We start from the raw sequence: 20,565 nt of genomic DNA, 5'->3' as shown, positions 1-20,565 counted from the left end.
ATGATGCCCATAAGATGGTCGTTCATTGCTTGCCCTACATTAACCCTCAATTCCCTCTGTTTATGATTTTCACATCCTTCCTTTTCTTTTTTAACCGAAATGGTTGTTCAATAGCGAATTTCTTTATAGATGGTGCGTATGTGTGAGCCTGACCACTTAGGAAATTACAAGTGAACACTGGCATCAGCAGTCACAGTCACATGGCACAGGGCAACAAAGCTGTTTGTTGCCAAGCCACACCTGGTGCAAGCTGCACAAAAATTGTACACATAGGAGTTGGAGACAAAGCCAGCTCAACGCACATTCAGATAAGTCGAGCAACGTGCTAAAGGTGACAGTATTTTCATGACGCATACTCTTTTCAAGTGCATAGAAGTATAAAGGAAGAGATAAAAGAAGTATAACAGGAGAGAAATTTAGGCCGGCTGGCAAACTCTGTCAAGGAAGTCATTTCACAAGATAATTATGAATAACATTTACTGTGTCACTCTGTTGTATACATGTAAGTAGTTCTCTTCTTTTCTCTATCCTCTTTCCCTGTCCTTTGGTACTCATCAGACAACTCATCAGATAACTTAAGGCTCTCATAAGGTAACCACCAGATAACTGATGAGGCACTAAAGTATAAGAAACTGTAAGGATCAAAGATAGGAAAATGCAAGGAAAGAGGCTGGCAGTGTGAAGACGCTGGCAGGGGAATATGCACTGATGGCCAAAAATGATCGTACAGACCAGTCACCTTAAAAAAGTGTTAAAGGGCTCTTGTAGCCTCATGTATGAGAGAGTGGTTCTGCCAAGATCCCAGGTTCTGCTAAGGTCCCAGGATATTTTACTCCACGAGCAGTTTGTTATCTAAGTTGCTGAGGCTAGCTTACAGAGCACATCATTGAGCATTGAAGGACGGGCAGTGGTACAACATTCAACAAAAATTTTGTATTTTCTGGTTCCCTCATTCACTGCAAAGGTATTACGTACATTCTTTTAGGTAGTTACGTCCAAATGCAAAGCATTTCTTGGCGAACATTTGTCATTTTAACAGTATCTATCGAACTGCCTACATTGAACTGCCTACAGCTGCCTACAGCTCTCATGGTCGTTTCGTTAACTTGGTATGTACTAAAATTGGCATAGTATGACAAGTGTGTATGGCGAACGTAAATGGTCGGTCATGACATGAATATCACGGCATGCGTTTCATGAAACAACCGCCTATGTATTGGTGCTCTCATGGCCATTTCGTTAACTTGGTAGGTACGAAAATTGGCAAAGTATGACAAGAGTGTATGATGAACATAAATGATCAGTCACGACATTGATGTCATGACATGCGTGTCATGTAGGTCATGAAACAGCCGCCTACGTCTTGGTTCTCTCATGGTCATTTCGTTAACTTGGTATGCACCAAAATTGGCATAGTATGACAAGAGGGTATGATGAACATAAATTATAGGTCATGACATGAATGTTGCTGCTCTCATGGTCGTTTCATTAACTTGGTAGGTTCCCCACACACTGCTTCGCAAAATATAGATTCCCAAATGGCGTGGGATCTGCCAGATTTTTTACTTCAGTCTGCAAGCTGCAAGAAAACAGGGATTAGAAAAGGCATAGGAAACATTAGAAATGAGGAAAGATAAAAGGCCAGGTATGCCGCTGGTACCTGAAATACATAGGTCAAGTGTCCTACCTGTCCTTTCGTCTTTCCACTTAATTTTTCCTATTTTTTCAAATTGCAGGAAATGCATGAAATGCCGATATTCCAACTAGCCCAGCTGTCTGTTTGAAATCGTAGAAAGTGCGGTGTTTTCAATTTGCATATAATTTAGCAAAATTTGGCCCAAAGCTGCCATTCTTTTTCAGGAACATGACAGCAACCTTGCACAGGATTCTTATAATTCTCTGTGCTAGCAACAGGTGATTGATGAAACATATCTATTTATTTTATAGTAAAGCCAGACCATATTTTTATTTGCATGCTCCTTCAATTTCTACAAAGGAGTGAAAGAAGCTTATTGTATGGCTGTTATATGCCTCAATACCTGTCATGTATAAATGGACATACACTCATTTCTTGTTGAGTATGTGAATGCACTGTGCTAGTTTTCGACTCCATGCTGCACCTGAAAGTGCTCCAGGCTAAAGCGATGACAGAAAATGCTTCTGTTCCGAGGAAATTATTTAGGCCTGGCTATGTTTCAAACTCCAAACACATGATTTGTACCTAACCGACGGTGCCATATTTGGGATCATTTTTTCAAGCACTACAGCAAATTAAAGAAAGAAAGAAAGTAGGTACGGCCCTGACGGAAGATAACATTATCAAGTAATGTTTCTCTACGGTAACGTACTGTAAAAGTAAAGCTAAGCTCACTGGAAGAATAGCTTTATAGTATAGGTTACGGCGACCTTGTAAAGGTGTGTAGCGTTTGATGACTTGGAAACATAGCAGAAATAAAAAGAGCCAGGGGAGGAAGAAAGAACGTAAACAAACTGCCATCAGAAGAAATGCAGCATACCAACGAGCAAAAGATACAAGAGAAAAACTAATAACCCTGCCTGAATAGAGGCCTATTCAAGCTGGCGGGAAGTGAATGCGGCTCGTTTAGCCCCTCGGTGGACGCTCAGCGGGGTGGCGCAACGACAGGTATACTTGAACAATTTTGCCTTCAAAGGGAAACTTAATGCCTCGAAGCGCAACGCGCCGTAGAGCACATAATGCGCGCGCGCAACTGGCAAGTGGCGTGCGAAGGGTGCGCGCGTCGCTCACGCAGATTGACCTTCTAAATATACCGCTGACGTCAGGATGGATGCACCATCAAAATTAAAATTTCTCAGTGCGCGACGCGCCGTGTTACGCGGCCATCGGCGTACAAGGATTCAACGTCGTTGACAAAGTGGAACAGGACCTCTGGAAGCGTTCCCGATTCTCCGGCCCATGCAAATAGCGGACCTCCGACAGGCGCTCTTATCGGCGAGTTTTGTTCCTCCCGAGACGGCTATACGAGTGCTCGGTCAACAGAAATAATCATCGGTTTCTTATCGTCGGCCACTTAAGCTGAGATGCAGCGCGGGACGACGACGCAGCGGTTAAATCTCAGCAGATTCTTGGAGCCAGTAGAAACCTGTCTTGACCGTTTCTCTCGTTTTCATTTTTATTTTCGTTTAGTGCCGCGTACGTGGTTTCATTTTCGGTACAGGTCGGATGGAGTACGCAACATCGGGAAACACGACGATGATTCCCTCGGTCAATTACGCGCCGTCTATTCGACGAGGAAAAATGCAAGCGTCGAGAGAAACCTGCCAGACTAGCTGGGCATATGCACGAGTGTTTACAGGCATCACTTCTCCCGATATTTACAAGACGTGGGTCGGCGAGCAGACGCCCCGGGGTGCAGCACGTACAGCACTTTCTGTGTCCCCAGAATGTTTGCTCTGTTCATTTGACAAGAACGTAGCGCGTCAATAAATGCCGCAAGTCAGCGCACACATGAGTGACACCAAAATAAGGTTACCAAACGCGCCAGGCACGTAGACGATCGAGAAACGTGCACACATACCTGTCCTCGGTTGATAAACCCGTGCCGATGAGCGACACGGTCTGCCTCCGCAGGACCACCGTGTATCTCAACAGCAATTTGGTTGGTGTAAACGGGAGACTCGGCGGGCTCGGTCCGATCCACTAGGCAGAAAAACACGGCGCAGGCCAGCCACACACACCGCACACCTGTCCTGAGTCGAAACACGGTCGTCCTGTGCAGGGCCATCGCCGCAGGTCTCGTCGCCCCGAAGGATGGTGCTCGGACGTCGTGTTCCTCGTCTCCGTGGCGACGGCACACTCGAGCGGGGCTGCTCTCACGTTATCTGACAATTTTGACGCGCTCGCACCGCTCGGCTCTGCTGTCAATTTTGCTCCGGCTGTGCCGATACATGAATTCGCTCCGAGTAAGTCATTCCGCGTCTATACTACGCTACAGCGCGCTATCGCCGTTCATCGGCACAGCCCTGACAAGAAAGTCTCCTCACGTTTGAAGCCAGCAGCCAGCAGCATCGACGAAATTTTTCTCCTTATTAGATACTTTCCTTTTTTTTATGTCAAACCAGCGCGCGATCGCCGCGACGCCCCTCGGCAACAAGCAAAACTACGCGCGCAACCGAAAGCAAAACCTAGCCAAACAGCGCGCGTGGCGCTAAAAATGACAAAAGTCCGTGAAAGAAAGAGATTTCCACGACTACGCTCGCTCTCTCGAAGGCCGGTACAGCCCTTACCGCCGTGTTATATGTAGGGTATGCGAAGTGCGCATGCCGTCACGCTAATGTTTTAATCTCGCCCGACATTGGCCGGGCGGCTCGCATCACTCCATTGCGCATCCGTGATTCCTGGGATGGAGAAGCAGGCACGCAGCAGTAATTAACGCGACTGATTTACGTCCTTGCCTTGCTGCGTAACACAAATCATGCCCGCGTCTCGTTAATCCCACATGAGCAGATTGGACAATATTTGACCTGCTTACGAATAAAGTGGTACACAATGATGCCGGCAGAGCGCTCCCTAGCTAAAAAAACAAATCCGGTTGATGCGCCTCGCTTTGTGAACACATATCGGTATATATTTAGACTTCGGTGTAGGCGGACGCTTCGCACTGTAAGGTACGAATACGTGTTCGCGCACAAACGCCCGACGCATGCGTGTCAGCCCGGGCCCACACGCTTTTAGGCGTGCACCTAGACTCCCAACGACGCCGAAAGCCACACCACTCCGAGTGTCAGAGCGAAGAGTGGCGTGCCGGATAATTGCTTCGCCCAGCTCTGGTTGCATCTCCCTTCTGCAGGTGTTCCTCCTTCAAGCGAGTTCGCTCCTACTCACCTTGCACGCGCCGCATAAAGGTCAAGAGAGAAAGAGGTCGGACTCGTCAGCCGAGTTGGGCGGCGTCGCGCGCGGATTGCGCGCAATTCGTTCTCTGGTTTCGGTTTCCGCCCACTGCTTCCATTCTGCTGTTCTGTCATTAAGGCGCGCCAGTACGAGCGTATTTCTCTAGCCGAGAGCCCAGATCGTAGCTTCCAGGCCGAGGCCTTTTATTTTTTGCGCGTTTTTACCACCTCGGTTTCCCATGCATTTTCTTATTGAGTGAAGGCAATGGATCGCATTCTTTTGACTCACTGCAGGAGCCTTCCAGGAGAGAAGACAAACATTTCCTGCGGGTAAGAAATCCCATCCATTTCGCGCTTCGGCGCGAGCGAGGCGCGCGGCAGTTCCAATCAGACGTAAATATCCTTCAACAACCTGCTAGTCATCTCTTTGGTAGGCATGGTGGGAATTTGTTGAAAGAGATCACGTTGGAATGCCTGTGACGACACGAGGCCTCCGACGTAGAGATGCTTTCGATGCCTATATTAGTCAGAAAGAATTCAAGCTTCACGTCGCTTGCAGGGATAAGTGTACGTCCGCTATCAAACACTTGAGCGCGCGCTTAACGCAAAACGACATGTCGATTTCATTCATTCCTTCACAATACACTTTCAGGAGTGGGTTGCGAAGACTGGATTCCTGGGCACCGTTTCTATGAGTACGACCGACCATCATATGTTCACTATCATCGTTATTTCATAACGAACGAAGAAGATAATTAAGGAAACGGACATACAGCTGTGGGTTCTACTCAAATATCACGCTGTATAAATGTTCTTTTTTCCCTCGTGCTTCCATCAAGTCCACGTTAGGGGAATATGAGTGTGTAGACAGGCGAGTTCAAGATGTGACAAAACAGGCAGGCGTCAGACGCCGTTACTAAGGTAAGACAAAACGAGGCTGGAGAATTACTGATAAAACGAGACACATGTACATTTACATGTTTTATTCCGCTAAAATGGATTTAGGTTCTTCATTTTGAAGTCTCTGAGGCACCAGAATAAAAGGTCGGGCGTAGGAATCGCAGACCATTTCCACCACAGCCAGCCTGGACAAGAGAAATGAGAGGACGGTGAAATACCCGCAACTTGTGAAGTCAACACGATCAACAGCGTGAATACCACACCTAGCCTTTATGCGGCTACAAAAAAATAATAATAAATAAATAAAACCGGGCTATTTCACTGTCTTTTTGAAACCGCTGATATTCTGGCACAGCTCATATTTCATCCCAGTTTTTCTATACACCGTGACCAACGTCTCCAACCAGTTCCCGTAATTATGATTATTATTTTTTGTGTGTGTTCTTGGGAACACAAAGGAATTCAGAGAATGATAAGAGCTCCGGCACGTCAGCTGTTCACTTTGGCAAAGAAAAATGAAACAGAAGTCCGACAGGAAAACGGCAGTACTAAAAGACGATTTTCAAAAAGCTAAGGCTGGAATCGACGGCACATGGCAATGTTGCAACCGAAACCGCCCCCCTACTCCTCCCCCCCCCCCCCCCACACACGCACCATATTCTTAATGCGCAGTAGATTTCGCAACGTGCATTCTCTCGCTGCAACCGGGTCCCCTGGAGGGAGTTTATTACAGCCAAGTACGATATCGTGCTCATCTGTGTCGACACCAGCCTGATGATACTGTTTCAAAACAACGCGACACAGCGATGGAAGAATACATAGCTATACTCAACAAACCAGGAAGGCGACCACGCAATGCATCTGTCCTTGTGTTGCGTGTCCCTCGCCGTCAGGTCATTGCAACTCCTCAGATTCGACCACGAGTTTTACTTCGGCGTCACCTTTCGTCCCAATGTCCCAGCATTTTGTACAAAGCGTAATTCTCGGGCGTCATTATAACCCACACTGCCAGAGGGCACACGCACCTTCGCACTTGGTGGGCTCCATGTTGCGCGGCTCGGACCCGCGTGTCTCGTCCACGTAGCCGCGCATGAACACTGTCATGTAGTGGTAGTCCTGCTCGGGCTCGATGGTGTCCACGATGGAGCACAGCGATACGTTGTGCACGTGCAGGCCCGTCTCCTCCAGCACTTCGCGGTACGCTGCCTGCTCCCAGCTTTCCCTGCGTGAGTGCATGATAGGATAATTCACGTTTTCTTTCTTTCTTTTTTTTTTTTTCAGTGCGCAAACCGTGAATGCTATTCCGCCTATTGTCGAAATTTGCCAACTCGTCAGCGCTGATTGGCCCGAAAGGCTAGTACTACGCCCTAGATGTACGTGTACCGGGTATTTCTTCTTTTTCTTTGACTATACAGAATCTTTAAAAATCGCCTGTGGTAGATAGCACAATTCTAGTCCTTTAACTGGATTACAAGAAGAGGCGGACATTACTAGCACGAGAAATCGAAGTGCGTCATTGACTAAATAACGAAATTGCAGTAATTAAGTTTTTAACTAAGGGCTTACAGCACTTATTTCATTCTAAGATTTCTGGCCGGCGATTTCGCAAGAGGTATCTCCTTGGAACGAATTCACTGAGTGACACGTCTCGAGCTACTAACTGCGAGACTGTGCGACGAAATACGTGGGCATACCAATTTTGTGCTTCTATGCATAAAGCGACGTTTCCTTAGCGGAAAAAAAAAGTAAGCGTAACAACAGCGCATTTTTACAGCAAGTTTGACGGCGCATATCTCGAAAGCGGTGCCATCCTCAGAATTCTCTTCGAATCTATATTCCTTGCAAACTCACTGGCTACACAATCCGTAAATTGGTATGTATGCCGTAAGGTAATACGTAAAAAGAAATTAATTGGTGAAATTTTGTTAATTAGCCGATTACGCATTCTGACTTGTCGTGAAAGTACCGTCTCTTCGAGTAAACGAGTTCAGGGACTACAGTTGTGCTGTCTGCCACAGGCTGTATTTAGGAATTATGCACAGTCTAAAAAACCCAGTAACTCTACACTAAAGTTTCAGTTCACTGTAACACAACGCAGGGCGTGCTCAAAGCGACAGCGCGGCAAAATTCGACACGGTGTGCGGAACAGCGCTCCGTCTAAGGTTTAGAATGGTTTAAGTTTCTGAGGCACCTGCCTACCGCAAAACGCTGTGCTGTTCAATATTACTTCCTCGTCTGCAACGCCGCTGCAACGCCCACGACGCCGCTGAAGCTGCACTTCTTTCTGTACGGCTGCATCGCCATCTGTTTGCGGGCAAACGCACACAGCTCTTTTGCTGTTTGTAGGCAAGCCTTGGAACTTAGTTAAGGGGCACAGTGTCTGCTCACCATCACCATCGTCAGTATATATATATATATGTTCACTGCAAGATGAAGGTTTCCCTCCCATTGGTTTCCTATTACCATAGTCTTGCGTACAATCATCTGCAATGCCATGTCGACCACGTTTCTTTTTCGTTGCCACTCATCATGTCTAACTTCACTTTTTTCTCCTCGTCTCGGCTAGCACATGATTCATCAGCGTTTGCTCTCTAATCCACACTACAGTCTACGTTCGTCACTTTTCGTTCCATTAGTAACGCACTTTGCAATCCCTATATGACTCGGTTTCCATTATTTCCTTTGTTAGATCCTGCCATTACGTCACAAAGGCTATAACTGTTCTTGGTATTTATTAGGATTTTTTTTTCATACGAGAACACGAACGGAGGGCCATGTTGTACAGTTGGAACTCTCCTCCATTAAAAACTCACGTCTACACGTAGGTGCAAGGTATACCATGTAAGGCAGAATTTAAACCAAAGTTAATTGACATATATCGTCATACAATTAACGATCACCACTTTCATCAGTCCGAGGCATGTACGTTATCCAAGCCTTCACTCATTAGTCAACCTTTAGTCAGTAGCTCTGTTTGTTAAAGGCCGTCTTATAGTGAACTATTATACTGGTATAGGCCAAATGCACAGAAATTTTGAACCTCGTCAAAGGCCTAGGTTAAGGGGCACTGAAAACATATTTTAGACTATTCCTTTTTTTTTTTCATTAAATAAAAATCTGGGACTTCGAAACTCTAGAAAAAGAATGGTGACAAGCCTCAGTGCGTAGCAAATAATTTATAACACCAGATTTTCTACAGCCAGTTTCGGGTTCGTTTTCCAGGGAAATGCTGTGCTGTGATGTCATGACACAGTGTGCGGTCACGTGGGAGCAATATATTGCAACGTTCTGACACTGGATCCGGTTCGCTCTTGCTACTCGTAGCATAGCGGACGACCGAGCGAGCCGGAGAGAGTGCCAAAATGCTAGTTTCCATGCTCTCACGTGATCACATGCTGTGTCATTACTTCCCAACACAGTAGAAACGAAACCGAAACTCCATGTAAAAAATCCAGCATATTAATTTCTTAGGGCGCTGAGAGGCATTTTTTTCTGGGGTCCAGAGATACCAGACAAGAAAGAAAGAAATGAAGACTCGAGAATATTGTGTCAGTACCCTATATAGAGGAGCCGGAAGTGACGTAAGAACAAGAGCACGCGGCTCGGCTCCCAGGCATGACCACCGAGATAAGGCGGCGCCCGCGGATGTCCGTGGCTAAAGCCCCTAGAGGGCTTCACCTTTGGCTAGGATGTCTCAATGCGCACCTCCTCCCCTGTTCCGTATGGAGCAGCGGGCGATGACGATATCGATGCACCCTACACGCGGCGCGCTGAAAAACCTCGAAGCGACAACCACCAGGTGCACGCGTCGTCTGCTTAGGTGCTGTTTAAAGTCTGATAGCAATAAAACTGCATGTACCAGCCCTGCACCTTTACGAAGATTGCTTCAGTAATATATTTTACTAATTTATACCAAATTTAAGCCAACGCGAAATTTGACTGCAGTTGACGTTTAACTGCGCTAATAAAAATTACGAACCGATGTGTCGTTCTACTGTTTCCATGCGACAGTGGCCGAGACAAGACGACGGTTAGGGTAAGTGCACTGATCACATGCCCAAGAACCCAGGATTCACTGAAATGTCATAACGGCCAGGGTTTGGGCTAGTTGGAACACTGTCAAGGCTGCAGAACGTAGACAAATATCTGCGCGGAAGTATACAGAAAGGAACTGGGATGCGGTCGGCTCCCAGTTAACTTTATGGCACCAGCCTGGTTTCGACCACAATTGGGGTCCGTTATAAAGTTTACTTCTTTTCAACACACGTTGAACAGATGCTTGAGCTGGATTACGTTGACTGATTTAGATGCAGTAATTCTAATAGGCTCTATTTTTATTTACTTTTCTTTGGTGGTGTGCACGAAACAGACATTGAGGATTTTCCCACGAGGGCCTACAATCGAGAGACAAAAGTATCGCGCGCTCTCTGTCGCTACTGAGCCGTCATATTTCCAATTTTGGGGATAACTGCCTACGGCATTTTTACAAGCAACGCCAAGGTATACGGTTCGAATCGAGACCACTATATGGAGCATATAGCAACGTCGGTTATTTAGTAAATATTTAATTCCTCTCCCGCTCTTTGAAGGCGTGGTGACTAATATATGTTGAACGAAGAAATAACGAAAACGACCAATACATGTACGACCGATAACGACCAACACATGTACAGAGGATAACAGGAGGGTGGCGCTGTGGCGATTCTGACAAGAAAAATACATTTGAGTTGTGGCCTAGTGCTCCCCTCGTCTGTTCGTCTGTGCATTCCATCGCTCTAACACTATAATACAGCTCACAGTCTATGGGACGTATCTTTGTCCCACAGCGATTATCATCTGTCGTGCTGGCTGCCAGGTACACAGAATATTGGGGAGGGGGGGGGAACACGTGCCCAGTGTGCCCCCCTCCCCTTCCCTTCGGCTACGCCCCTGGAACAGCGTTAAGAAAGGTACACAAGACAGATGACGATTATTGTTTGGCGACAACATAAGCCTCAAAGGGTGCAAACTTTGGAGTGTGCTCCTGAGCAATGATGAAGATCATTATAATGTGCACCGTTAACACTTTTTATACCCATCACGCCTCGGTGGTCGACATGATTCCTTCGCGCAGTTCCTTTCTTTAATTGACGCTGTGTGCCAGATTAAATACTTTCATGTCTCTACTGGGGACGACGAGGCTGTCAGGAGACGTTCTTGACAGCGGGATAGTACCGGCCGAACAGCATCAAGGAAAGGAAATGCGCACAAGGCGTCACACTGGGACGATCAGCGCTTTGTGAAAGCAACGATGCATGTTCTGTTTTGTGGGAGCTTGCGAACAGGGTGTCTCAGAAACAGCGGCTTTGCGCACGGAAAAACTGCGTCCCCTAACTTTGGGGGCGCAAGATCTAAACTTGCCTACAAAGTGGCATCACCTGCACTATACGCCCAAAAGATTGGGGTTCCTCATGACAACCAGGGAGACCCTTGCCCAGCTGCCGGAGTAGCAGTGCTACACTGCTCTTCCGATTCCTCAATTTATCTTTTCTTTCGCCAGTTAGGCCACGATCCACCCTCACTGGAATTCATTGAACTATTCGTCGCTTTGTGTGTCTCCCTCCTCACACGATTAATATATTATATATATATATATATATATATATATATATATATATATATATAATTCTTCTTCCCTTTTGATTCTAATCTAGCAGCTCCCAGCACGAGACACACGCGTCGGCGCGCGCCATATACAAAAGGCGGCGGAGGAGGAGGATGGCTGCTGGAGCGCTCCTCCACATTCCTCCCTCCCCCATTTTAGGAGAAGAGCAGCGGTGCCCAAGAAACAGCCTTTGATGCCGGACGATAGGGTAGATCCGTCGTCTCAGCGGTTGTAAAGTCGTTGAAAGCGGATAATGATGGCGAGGTCGCTAGCTAGGCTGGTTTGACCCCGTCTGTTGCCACGACTTCACGTCCGTTGAGGCCGATAACAGTTTTTTTTTTTTTTTTTGTCCGCTTGAGTACCCTGAAAGGCCCTTCATAGGGAGGCGTAAGATATGGTCGAATGCCTTCATGCCGTACGAAAACGTGGCTCGCACAAATTATTACTAGATGATGCAACTCTACTAGAGCAAGGACGCAAGCGTGCAAACAGGAAGCGGAGTTGCTGAACATAGCTGTCTGGATCGGGCGCGGGAACAGTAGCTGGTGCGAAAAATTCACCGGGCAACCGTCACGTTGTACCATAAACCAGCACCATACGTAGCTGTGCAGCCGATGTCTTCCTTGAAAGAGGAGCGCAGGCCCAGCAGGACGAGAGGAAGGCCTTCATCCCAAGAAGAGCGAGTCTGGCGGCCCATCAAGCGGGCTCTTTAAGTTGACGGTGAAGGCGTTCAACTATTTCATTTGCCGATGGGTGATACGCGGTATAGTAAGGATATGGCGGACGCCAAGCAGGCACGCAAGTTCGCGGAAGAGACCACATTCGAACTGGCGGCCGCGATCGGTCGTAACAACGCCGGGGCATACGAAGCGCGAGATCCAGCCACTGACAAACGCGGAAGCCACTGTAAGTGCGGTTATGTCAGTGAGAGGACATGCTTCAGGCCAGCGGGTATAACGGTCTACACAAGTGAGTGTGTAGCGAGCGCCTCGGGACGGTGGCAGCGGGGCAACGATGTCGGTGTGAATGCGATCGAACCGGGCATCAGGTGGACGAAATGAGTGAATTGGCGACTTCGCGTGTGGTGTCGTCTTGGAGCGTTGACAGTGAAGGCATTCGTGGGCTCAGCGGCGCACGTCAAAGTTCACACTCGGCCACGCAGAGCGGTAAGTAATTAGACGCTGGCTGGCAGGCACGAACTAAGGGATGACTTGTGCCGTGCAGCTTGTCAAATACTTGGTGGCGGAGTCGGAATGGAACCAATGGGCGTGTTCGACCCCTTGACACGTCGCAAGTGATAGCGCCTGAAGAAAATGGAAGGGGCACGTCGGACAGCGCTAATGACGTTAAAGAGGACCCAAGGTCATGACGTCGTGCTCGCCGTACAATCACGTCCGGGTCGCCACGTTATAGAGACTGCACGATGTTAGGTCCACTACAACAACGAGCCAGTCGGCGAGCAAAAGACCTGAGAACCGCTCTGGCCGACAGCAGGAACAGAAAAAACTCTCGTTTATTCTTCCCCTTCTATTCTCGCAGCTCGCAGCGCGAGGCATGAGACACGCGCCGGAGCGCGCCGTGTATAAAAGGCGGCCCAGGAAGATCACGATGGCGGCTAGAATTATAACAAGAGGCCCCATTACAAGGTCTCACAGACTTCGTGTATACTGTGTACCATTTCTACACCTTACAAGTCTATAATAAATACACTCAAACATTTTTGAGAGCATGCATATATATGACAACCGAGGACACTGCGACCGTATTATCGCATGAATGAGACTAGCCGTATAGTAGAGGTCTTATGAGTTTTGACCACCTGGAGTTCTTCAATCTAAGTAAACAAAACATTGCTTTCTTTAAAAGAGAAAAAAAAAAAAAAAACGATTCCGGCGCAAGGCGGTCTCCGCGGCTAGGAATCCAACCTGCAACCTCATGCACGCACGGCGAGCTAAGCGTCTGATCCCGTTATTTCGACATTGGTTAATCCAACGGTGCCCGAAAATCTCCAAAATACAACCATGACTTTTGCACACTTGCTTAACATCTCAATCATCAGACGATTAGAGCCAATTTTGTGTGTCGCATCTAGCTGTCAAGTATACCTTCACTTTAAAACAGCTTTCTTTCTTCCTCTTTCTTTTTCTTTTTTTTTGCGTTTCACTGATACTGAAGCGCCACTAAGGAGACAGGTCTCGCGTGTTGCGTTGCAGGTCATTGCATCCGAGACCTGCGCAGGTTCTCCGACAGCGGGGGCCATGCGCATGCATAGGATGAAAGGCGGCTGAGCGCCCACGACGAGGTGTGTGCTCTGTATCTCCAGAAAGCGCTCGATATCGAGCAAACGCGCTTCGAAAACCGCGTAAAAGGATGCGCGCATGCATGATGGAATTGGGAGCTTTCTTCTCTTTTCGTGTTCTTTTTCCTTCCTCAATGGCAGACAGGCGGCACCCGTGAATTCGCATGGCCGGGCTGCTAAATGGCCGTCGACAGCTCCACTCATTATTGTGCAATGGCATGTACGTGCACCGCAGCAGACGCTCAGGCAAAAGTTGCGCGACACTTTTGTCGACAACGCCGACTCGATGATCCCTCACGTGCAGCGTCGGGAGACCATTAAAACGGAATATATATACAATATCAAGCAATAACTTATGGTACGGTAGATAACGCTTTCGAAATAGAAGAGAGCCACGGTCACTCTGGAAGAGATGAAGAGGCTCGGCGGGTCGGAAAATTACACGGAAATTGAAATGAGAAACTGGCGGCGGGCGTACTCAATTGCACACAGCGTCGACGTGACATCACAAGTCACGGCAACGACTCAATTACATGCCGCATCAGCAGCATGCAATTTCCCCAACAGGAAGACAAAGATAAACCGATAAAGAAGAGAGGAGAAATGGCCGTGTGTTCGTGAAACGACCACGAAATCGGAATGGCTGCCGCGATTTGGAAATTCGGCCTTCAAATCCGATTTTCTTGGCCAATAGGTCACCTTGCTATCTTTTTCTCCTTCTTTGCGTCCCGAACGAAAGGCGAGACAGTTCCAAGAGAACGAAGTACTATAGTGACTTTATAATGCGCACACCACCTCCGGCGTTCTCCCCTTGAGGCGTTTTGAAAGACACGAACGCGAGAGTCCACGGCCAGGCTCGGTTGCCCCCGGAAAACGATTTATCGAGCGTGTGACGTGCTTGCTCGCATAGAGTCGCGGTATGCGGAAGAGCATTCGACGAAGAAAAGCGAGAGTTTTGACACAGCGGGTGATCGCGGGGACCGGTCGCGAGAGCATTGCGTGCGCTAATTAGAATGACATGCGGCTCCATAAAGCGACGCGCGTTATACAACGGGAGCCATATATCTCGCTTTATATATCAGATAACGCAACCCGTTGCAATCGCGGCTATTCGCACGCTGTGCAGACGATGCCGGCGCGGCGTGGCAAATGCACTTTTTGCGCGCGTATAATATGCGCGTGGGAACGGCGCCAATGGCGTACCAACTGCTTCTCAAGTGGGGGGCAAACCCATGCGTGCATGTGTGTAGTCGGTTTGTTTTTTCATCCACTTTAATAATCTACTTATTATTTCTTTACTTCACAACTATGAATAATTTTTCCGATGCTGTCCTTCGTGCCATTATCTGCTGGCTTCTTATTGCGACTATATATATATATATATATATATATATATATATATATATATATATATATATATATATATATTGCATTTGTTTTTATTTCTTGAAACTACAAATATACATAAAATATCAAGATGATGCAGGGACAAAAGGCAATTAGTGCATGACAGAGGTCCCTCAATCCGCGCCGTAGCAACAGCACAGCGCACATATAAAATGCAGATGCAAACTATTTTAATAATTCAAAAGATATTTGTACTTGGCGCTTAAGTCTACAGCACAAACGTATCGCTATATTTAAGGCAATAGTATCGTCGAGGTTACACACAACAAAGTAGAATCGACGTGAATGACTTGGAATATTCACAAGAAAAAAAGACAGCTGATGCATGCGACTTTGGAGAACTACAACCAAATTTCCGGCGAAGCTGTTTCAAGCAGTTGCAATAAAAGCTTCAGTTCCTAGTAATTCGCATAGTTTAAAATGTTGCTCAGATATGACTTTTCAAAAAAAAATATTATGGGGTTTTACGTGCCAAAACCACTTTCTGATTATGAGGTGCGCCGCAGTAGGAGACTCCGGAAATTTGGACCACCTGGGGTTCTTTAACGTGCACCTAAATCTACGTACACGGGTGTTTTCGCATTTTGCCCCCATCGAAATGCGGCCGTCGTGGCCGGGATTCGATCCCGCGACCTCGTGCTTAGCAGCTCAACACCGTAGCCACTAAGCAACCACGGCACGTTATAAATGACTTTTTCGTTTGAAACCTTGCTCGCATGTAATGTTTGGAGTACTTCATTCAAATGACTTTATTGAGTGCCCTGCGATTTGGTGCAGCAGCCTGGACCCGGCCTAGGTTTCAGCCAAGAGTTGTTGGGAATAGGAAAAAAAAAAAGTCAGCAATTTATCAGCACACATCTTAGTTCGCCAGAAGATTTCATGATATCCTTCCAGCGAGTTTCCGCGGTCATAGAGTGAGATGTGTTCATGTTTGTTTGTGCGTGCGTGACATCATGCTTGTTAATTTAATTAATAAGTGAATATTCACAAGTTTATAAGACTGATAAAGCTACTATCCTTACTTCGTATAGCTGTCTCCTAATTTGCTATCGTAATCGCTGCTTCGCCTGAAACTGCAATCTCTTTAGAAAGGCTGTGTTTGATCCAACCGCATATTTAACTTCGCACAGAGAGTTTCCATAGAGCACCGCCAATTTTCGCTTTTTTGGTCTTGGTGGCATTTCTAGTTCTACCACGGCCGCGGGCTCTATTCTGCCCTGCTCATTAGACACGCTCATAACGTTCTAGAGCGCTTGCACACGTTATTGCGAGAGGCCTAATTACCCATCTATTTTGAGTTTTACCTACACATCACCCATTAACTGGTCCTTACAGTCACCAAACACAAATAAGCTGCCTTCTTTAGATAACTTAGGAGACCAGATAAACCTAGTATATCACTTCCGAAAAATTAAAAATAAAAAAATAATGAGAGTTCAGTAATTATTCGTAAAGCATCTAAATAGGCCAGAGACGTTAAAACTTCGCGAGACATTGCACTTAAAATGCTGCTGCCTATTCCTTCAAAGTACAAAATTTCTGAAAGGCAGAGTTTTCTTGGGACATTGAGAAACATAGCTGATAACAGCAGCACATGATACATTCGAATACCTGCTCCCGTTTTTTTTTTTTTTCCAAAGCTGTACTTGATCAACACGCATTTATTATCGCACAAAAACTCGGTGCATTGTTCCCCCTATGTTCATGAAATGTGACTTCAGTTGTAGTTATGCCAGCGCAGCAGTTTACGTTTTACACCGCTTTTAAAATACATTAAAAAACGCTATAAACTACTTCATAGAACCACTGTTGAACCACTTCATCACCACTATGAACTATTATGAACCACTTCAAGCATACGTATTCCGCTGAAAAAAGTGCCTTTAATTAACCCAGCCATTTGGAATATTGCCTAAACATTACCCATACCATGTTCGTGATTTCCCCCAGCTCACTGAGGGCGCATGATGTCGCTGAAAGGCTTGGCCTGATAGTGCCAACGTGGGAGCGGCCCGCCTTTACTTAAGAAGTCGAGCCTCCGGACCTCATTCCAATAAATGTTTTCACACACACACACACACACACACTGAGGACACCACAGAAACAAACTCATGTAAAAACGCATGTTTAGTAATTATCTGCAACACGTGCATTTAAAGCAGGAAAATGAATGTTTTGCAACGCATTGCGCTTAAAATTCTATATTTCTCACAGAATTTCAAGTCCCTATCTTGTGCTGCTGTTTTAGGAGCCCGGGAAACATTTCGATTAGCGGCAGTATGACATCCTGGTGCGCTTGAATGAGTAAATTTCTACAAAGGCTGTAATGAACCTACTCGGAATAAATATTTATCGCTTGTCCCTCAAAACACTACTTCGTACTTTGAAGAAATACAAACACCGTACCCCGCATAGTTTGCCAAGGATACCAGCGAAAGACAACTAAATGCCGTGTATAACTAATAAAATTGGGATAAAACGAGTATTAAATGACTGTTTTCCGAGTACATAAGCAGCCCGCACAGTTCAAATTTTCGGAACACGTCAGCAAATATTGGACACCCTTTTTGCAAAACATGAAATATTTGCTGTTTTTGCTAGCTGAAATAAGTGCTAGTGTAACTCTTACTTAGAAACAGCCTGAAAATCAAATCGATAAAGTCAGAAGTGGCACACTTGGTACTGAAATGGCTCTGCGCGCTCGACCAAGGTAATTTTCACGAACATATCTACGATATAAGTCGTGATTACAATATGAAATTCGTCAATTAGATCTGTAGGAGGTTTGATTAGATTTTTTTATTGTGGTCAAAGACCGAGACAGCAACGCTATCTGGACTATCTCCGGACTGATATTGAACAGTTCCAATATTTCATAATGCAACGATTTCGTGCCCTATAAGGTACACGAATCGGTGGGCGCGGCTGATTATAATAGTTTATACGGACCCTTCTCTTCGCCCGCAATTTGAATGTATATGGCAAGCCGATTGTGTTTTAATATACGGTTATAGGCGGTCCCAGGAAACTGGGCACGATGCAAGTATAGCGCATGCGAGCGGAAATCTGTCAGGGCGGGAGGGAACTGCCCAGCGCCGTGCCTTCTCCGCAACGCGAGCGGGTACGGCAAATCCCGCACGTCGTCCGGCGTATACAGCGCATTCCGAGGAGGCACGAAAGACAATCCTCACTGCCTAAGCGCGGGATACGCATGGTAAATAAAGGCATTACTTACGTGCCCACTCTATCAAGAAAGAAATTTTAGTTTCAAGTGTACTTTGGTTGGACTTTCCAGCGTGCAACCGAAAGTGCCCACAGTCAGAAGATGTGTGGGGAGGCAAATGGCATACCCCCTCCACCCCTGGCAGTGGGGGGGGGGGGGGGGGGCAAGTACCTCCACCCTCCAGTTACTGCCTATGAACGGCACGCTATAATGTGGCATATACGAAGAAGCACGACAACGCGCATCGTCGACGTCGTCGTCCAGGGAGGGATTCCTGCGAAGCACTCGGCGCCTATAAAACGCGGCAAACGCGGCCACTCAAGGACGTGGCCAAGTGAAAACGCGCAAATGGGCGCGCGCCTGACTAGCAGCATTTCCCGTTTGCAGTGGATGGGAAAGAAAAATATGTCTGGCACACTTCTGGTACATCCGGTCAGCGCTGCGAGACGCGCGAAGGCCGAGCGGCGAGTAAACCGGGAGCACCTTTTGCGGGTCTTCCGAGAATCTAGCAGGAAAATGAGTGGACAATACGCTCCCCCCCCCCCCCCCACTTTTTTCTTTTTGTACACGCTTATCGGCAACGCTTTCGCCCTAGATTCTTTTTTACCCCTGCGTCTTGCGGAGGTCGGCAAACGGACAGGGCGGCGCTCAAGCAAAGGTAATGCAGCAGAGGTGTGAAAGCACTAGTACCCAGAAAATAATAATAATAATAATAATAATAATAATAATAACTAAACAAAGGGGGCACGAGAGAAAGAAAACAAAATTAAAGAAAACAATGACCACGGGAAAAGGAAAACGAATGGGCAAGTTGACATCCACCTGATGTATAGGACACACCTGAAAGGACTTCAGACTATTTTCAACTCTCAATTCTTCTTTCATCTTTCTTGTTTTGTTTTTGCGCTAATTGAATGCTTTAACTTTAAGGTCTCTAAACGCTAGGGAAAACACTGGCAAGCCCTAATTTAATAAACAGCTTTTCTATGCCTAGTGCCGGTTTCTTCGTCATGAGGTGACTATCGGGACGCCATGACTCAGAATGGGGTCACTGGTAGCAGGACATCGCGACGTTTCGATATACACACTCTATACGCAAAAAAAGTTTGCACCTTTTGGGGCGCATCTTGTCGCCGAACTATAATCGTACTCTACCTTGCGTGCCTTTTCTTTCGCTAATGCTGCGCCCAGTACTTTCAGGTTACGAACGTCGTGCGCCTACCTGCGTGACACAGCGTTCTTGGCAGCAAAGCAGCTAGTGCAGGGCTTTGAAGAAAGGAAGCAAGCAAGACAGATGGCAATTATTCACTGTTAAAACGCTTGCATCCTTTGGGCTGTATATTTGTCCCACAACGATAATCGTCATCCAGCTGCCTCGCTTGCGTTTCCTTTCTTGAAAACTCTGCGCTCACTATACTTCCCTGTCGAGAATGCTGTGTCACACTGATAACGCGCAAGCCGTTCGTGACTGGGAAGTGCCGGGCTCGCAGCGTTAAAGAAAGGAAATGCGGGCAAGACATAACGATTATTGTTGTGGGACAAGGTAAACCCCAAACGGTGTAATTTTTTTATAATGTTTGTGGGTTGTATCTTGTTTTATAGTGCACTCTAAAACAAAATTACACCCTTTGGGTTGTATCTTGTCACACAATAAACGTCATCTGTCTTTTGCGCATTTCCTTTCTTTAACGCTGCGAGCCCGGTACTTCCCAGTAACGAGCGGCATGCGTGTTATCAGCATGACATAGCATTCCCGACAGGAAAGCCGCGGGCGCGGCGTTTTCAAGAAAGGAAACCCAAGCAAGGCAGTGACGATTATCGATATGTGGCAGATATACACCTCAAAGGGTGTACCTTTGTCTACACACTCTAAAAACAGTTGCACCCTTTCGGGTGTATATTTGTCCCACAACGATAATCGTCATCTGTCTTGCCCGCGTTTCCTTTCTTTAACGCTGCGAGCCCGGTACTTCCCAGTCACGAACGGCATGCGCGTTATCAGTGTGACGCAGCATTCTCGACAGGAAAGTAGCGAGCGCCGAGTTTTCAAGGAAACGCAAGCAAGGCAGATGACAATTATCGTTGTGGGACAAATATATACCGCAAAGGGTGCAAACTGTTTTGAGTGTACACTTTAAGAAGTGTGCGCCCTTTGGGGTGTATATCTGCCACACAACAATAATCATCTGCCTTGATGCGTTTCCTTTCTTGAAAACGCCGCGT

General features: G+C 46.7%; 2 protein-coding genes across 2 annotated transcripts in view; both read right to left on the bottom strand.

Moving 5' to 3' along the window:
• The window catches only part of LOC126541601 (furin-like), a 73,242-nt gene extending 69,184 nt beyond the window's left edge, over positions 1–4,058 (bottom strand). The window contains exon 1 of the mRNA XM_050188432.3: positions 3,558–4,058. Coding sequence (XP_050044389.1) covers positions 3,558–3,764 — 207 coding nt within the window. The 5' untranslated portion in view covers positions 3,765–4,058. The remainder of the gene's footprint in view (positions 1–3,557) is intronic.
• A 1,779-nt stretch (positions 4,059–5,837) lies between these two features.
• Positions 5,838–20,565, bottom strand: part of LOC126541619 (nucleotide triphosphate diphosphatase NUDT15-like) — a 42,379-nt gene continuing 27,651 nt past the window's right edge. Inside the window, exons 5-6 of the mRNA XM_050188463.3 lie at positions 6,795–6,991; positions 5,838–5,954 (exon numbers count right to left, since the gene is read on the bottom strand). Of these exons, the coding sequence (XP_050044420.1) occupies positions 5,860–5,954; positions 6,795–6,991 (292 nt within the window). The 3' untranslated portion in view covers positions 5,838–5,859. The remainder of the gene's footprint in view (positions 5,955–6,794; positions 6,992–20,565) is intronic.

The sequence above is a fragment of the Dermacentor andersoni genome, chromosome 2, assembly GCF_023375885.2.
Source record: "Dermacentor andersoni chromosome 2, qqDerAnde1_hic_scaffold, whole genome shotgun sequence".
NCBI lineage: Eukaryota > Metazoa > Arthropoda > Arachnida > Ixodida > Ixodidae > Dermacentor > Dermacentor andersoni.
The sequence above is the reverse complement of the archived record's forward strand: the minus strand, read 5'-3'. Positions and strand labels throughout refer to the sequence as shown.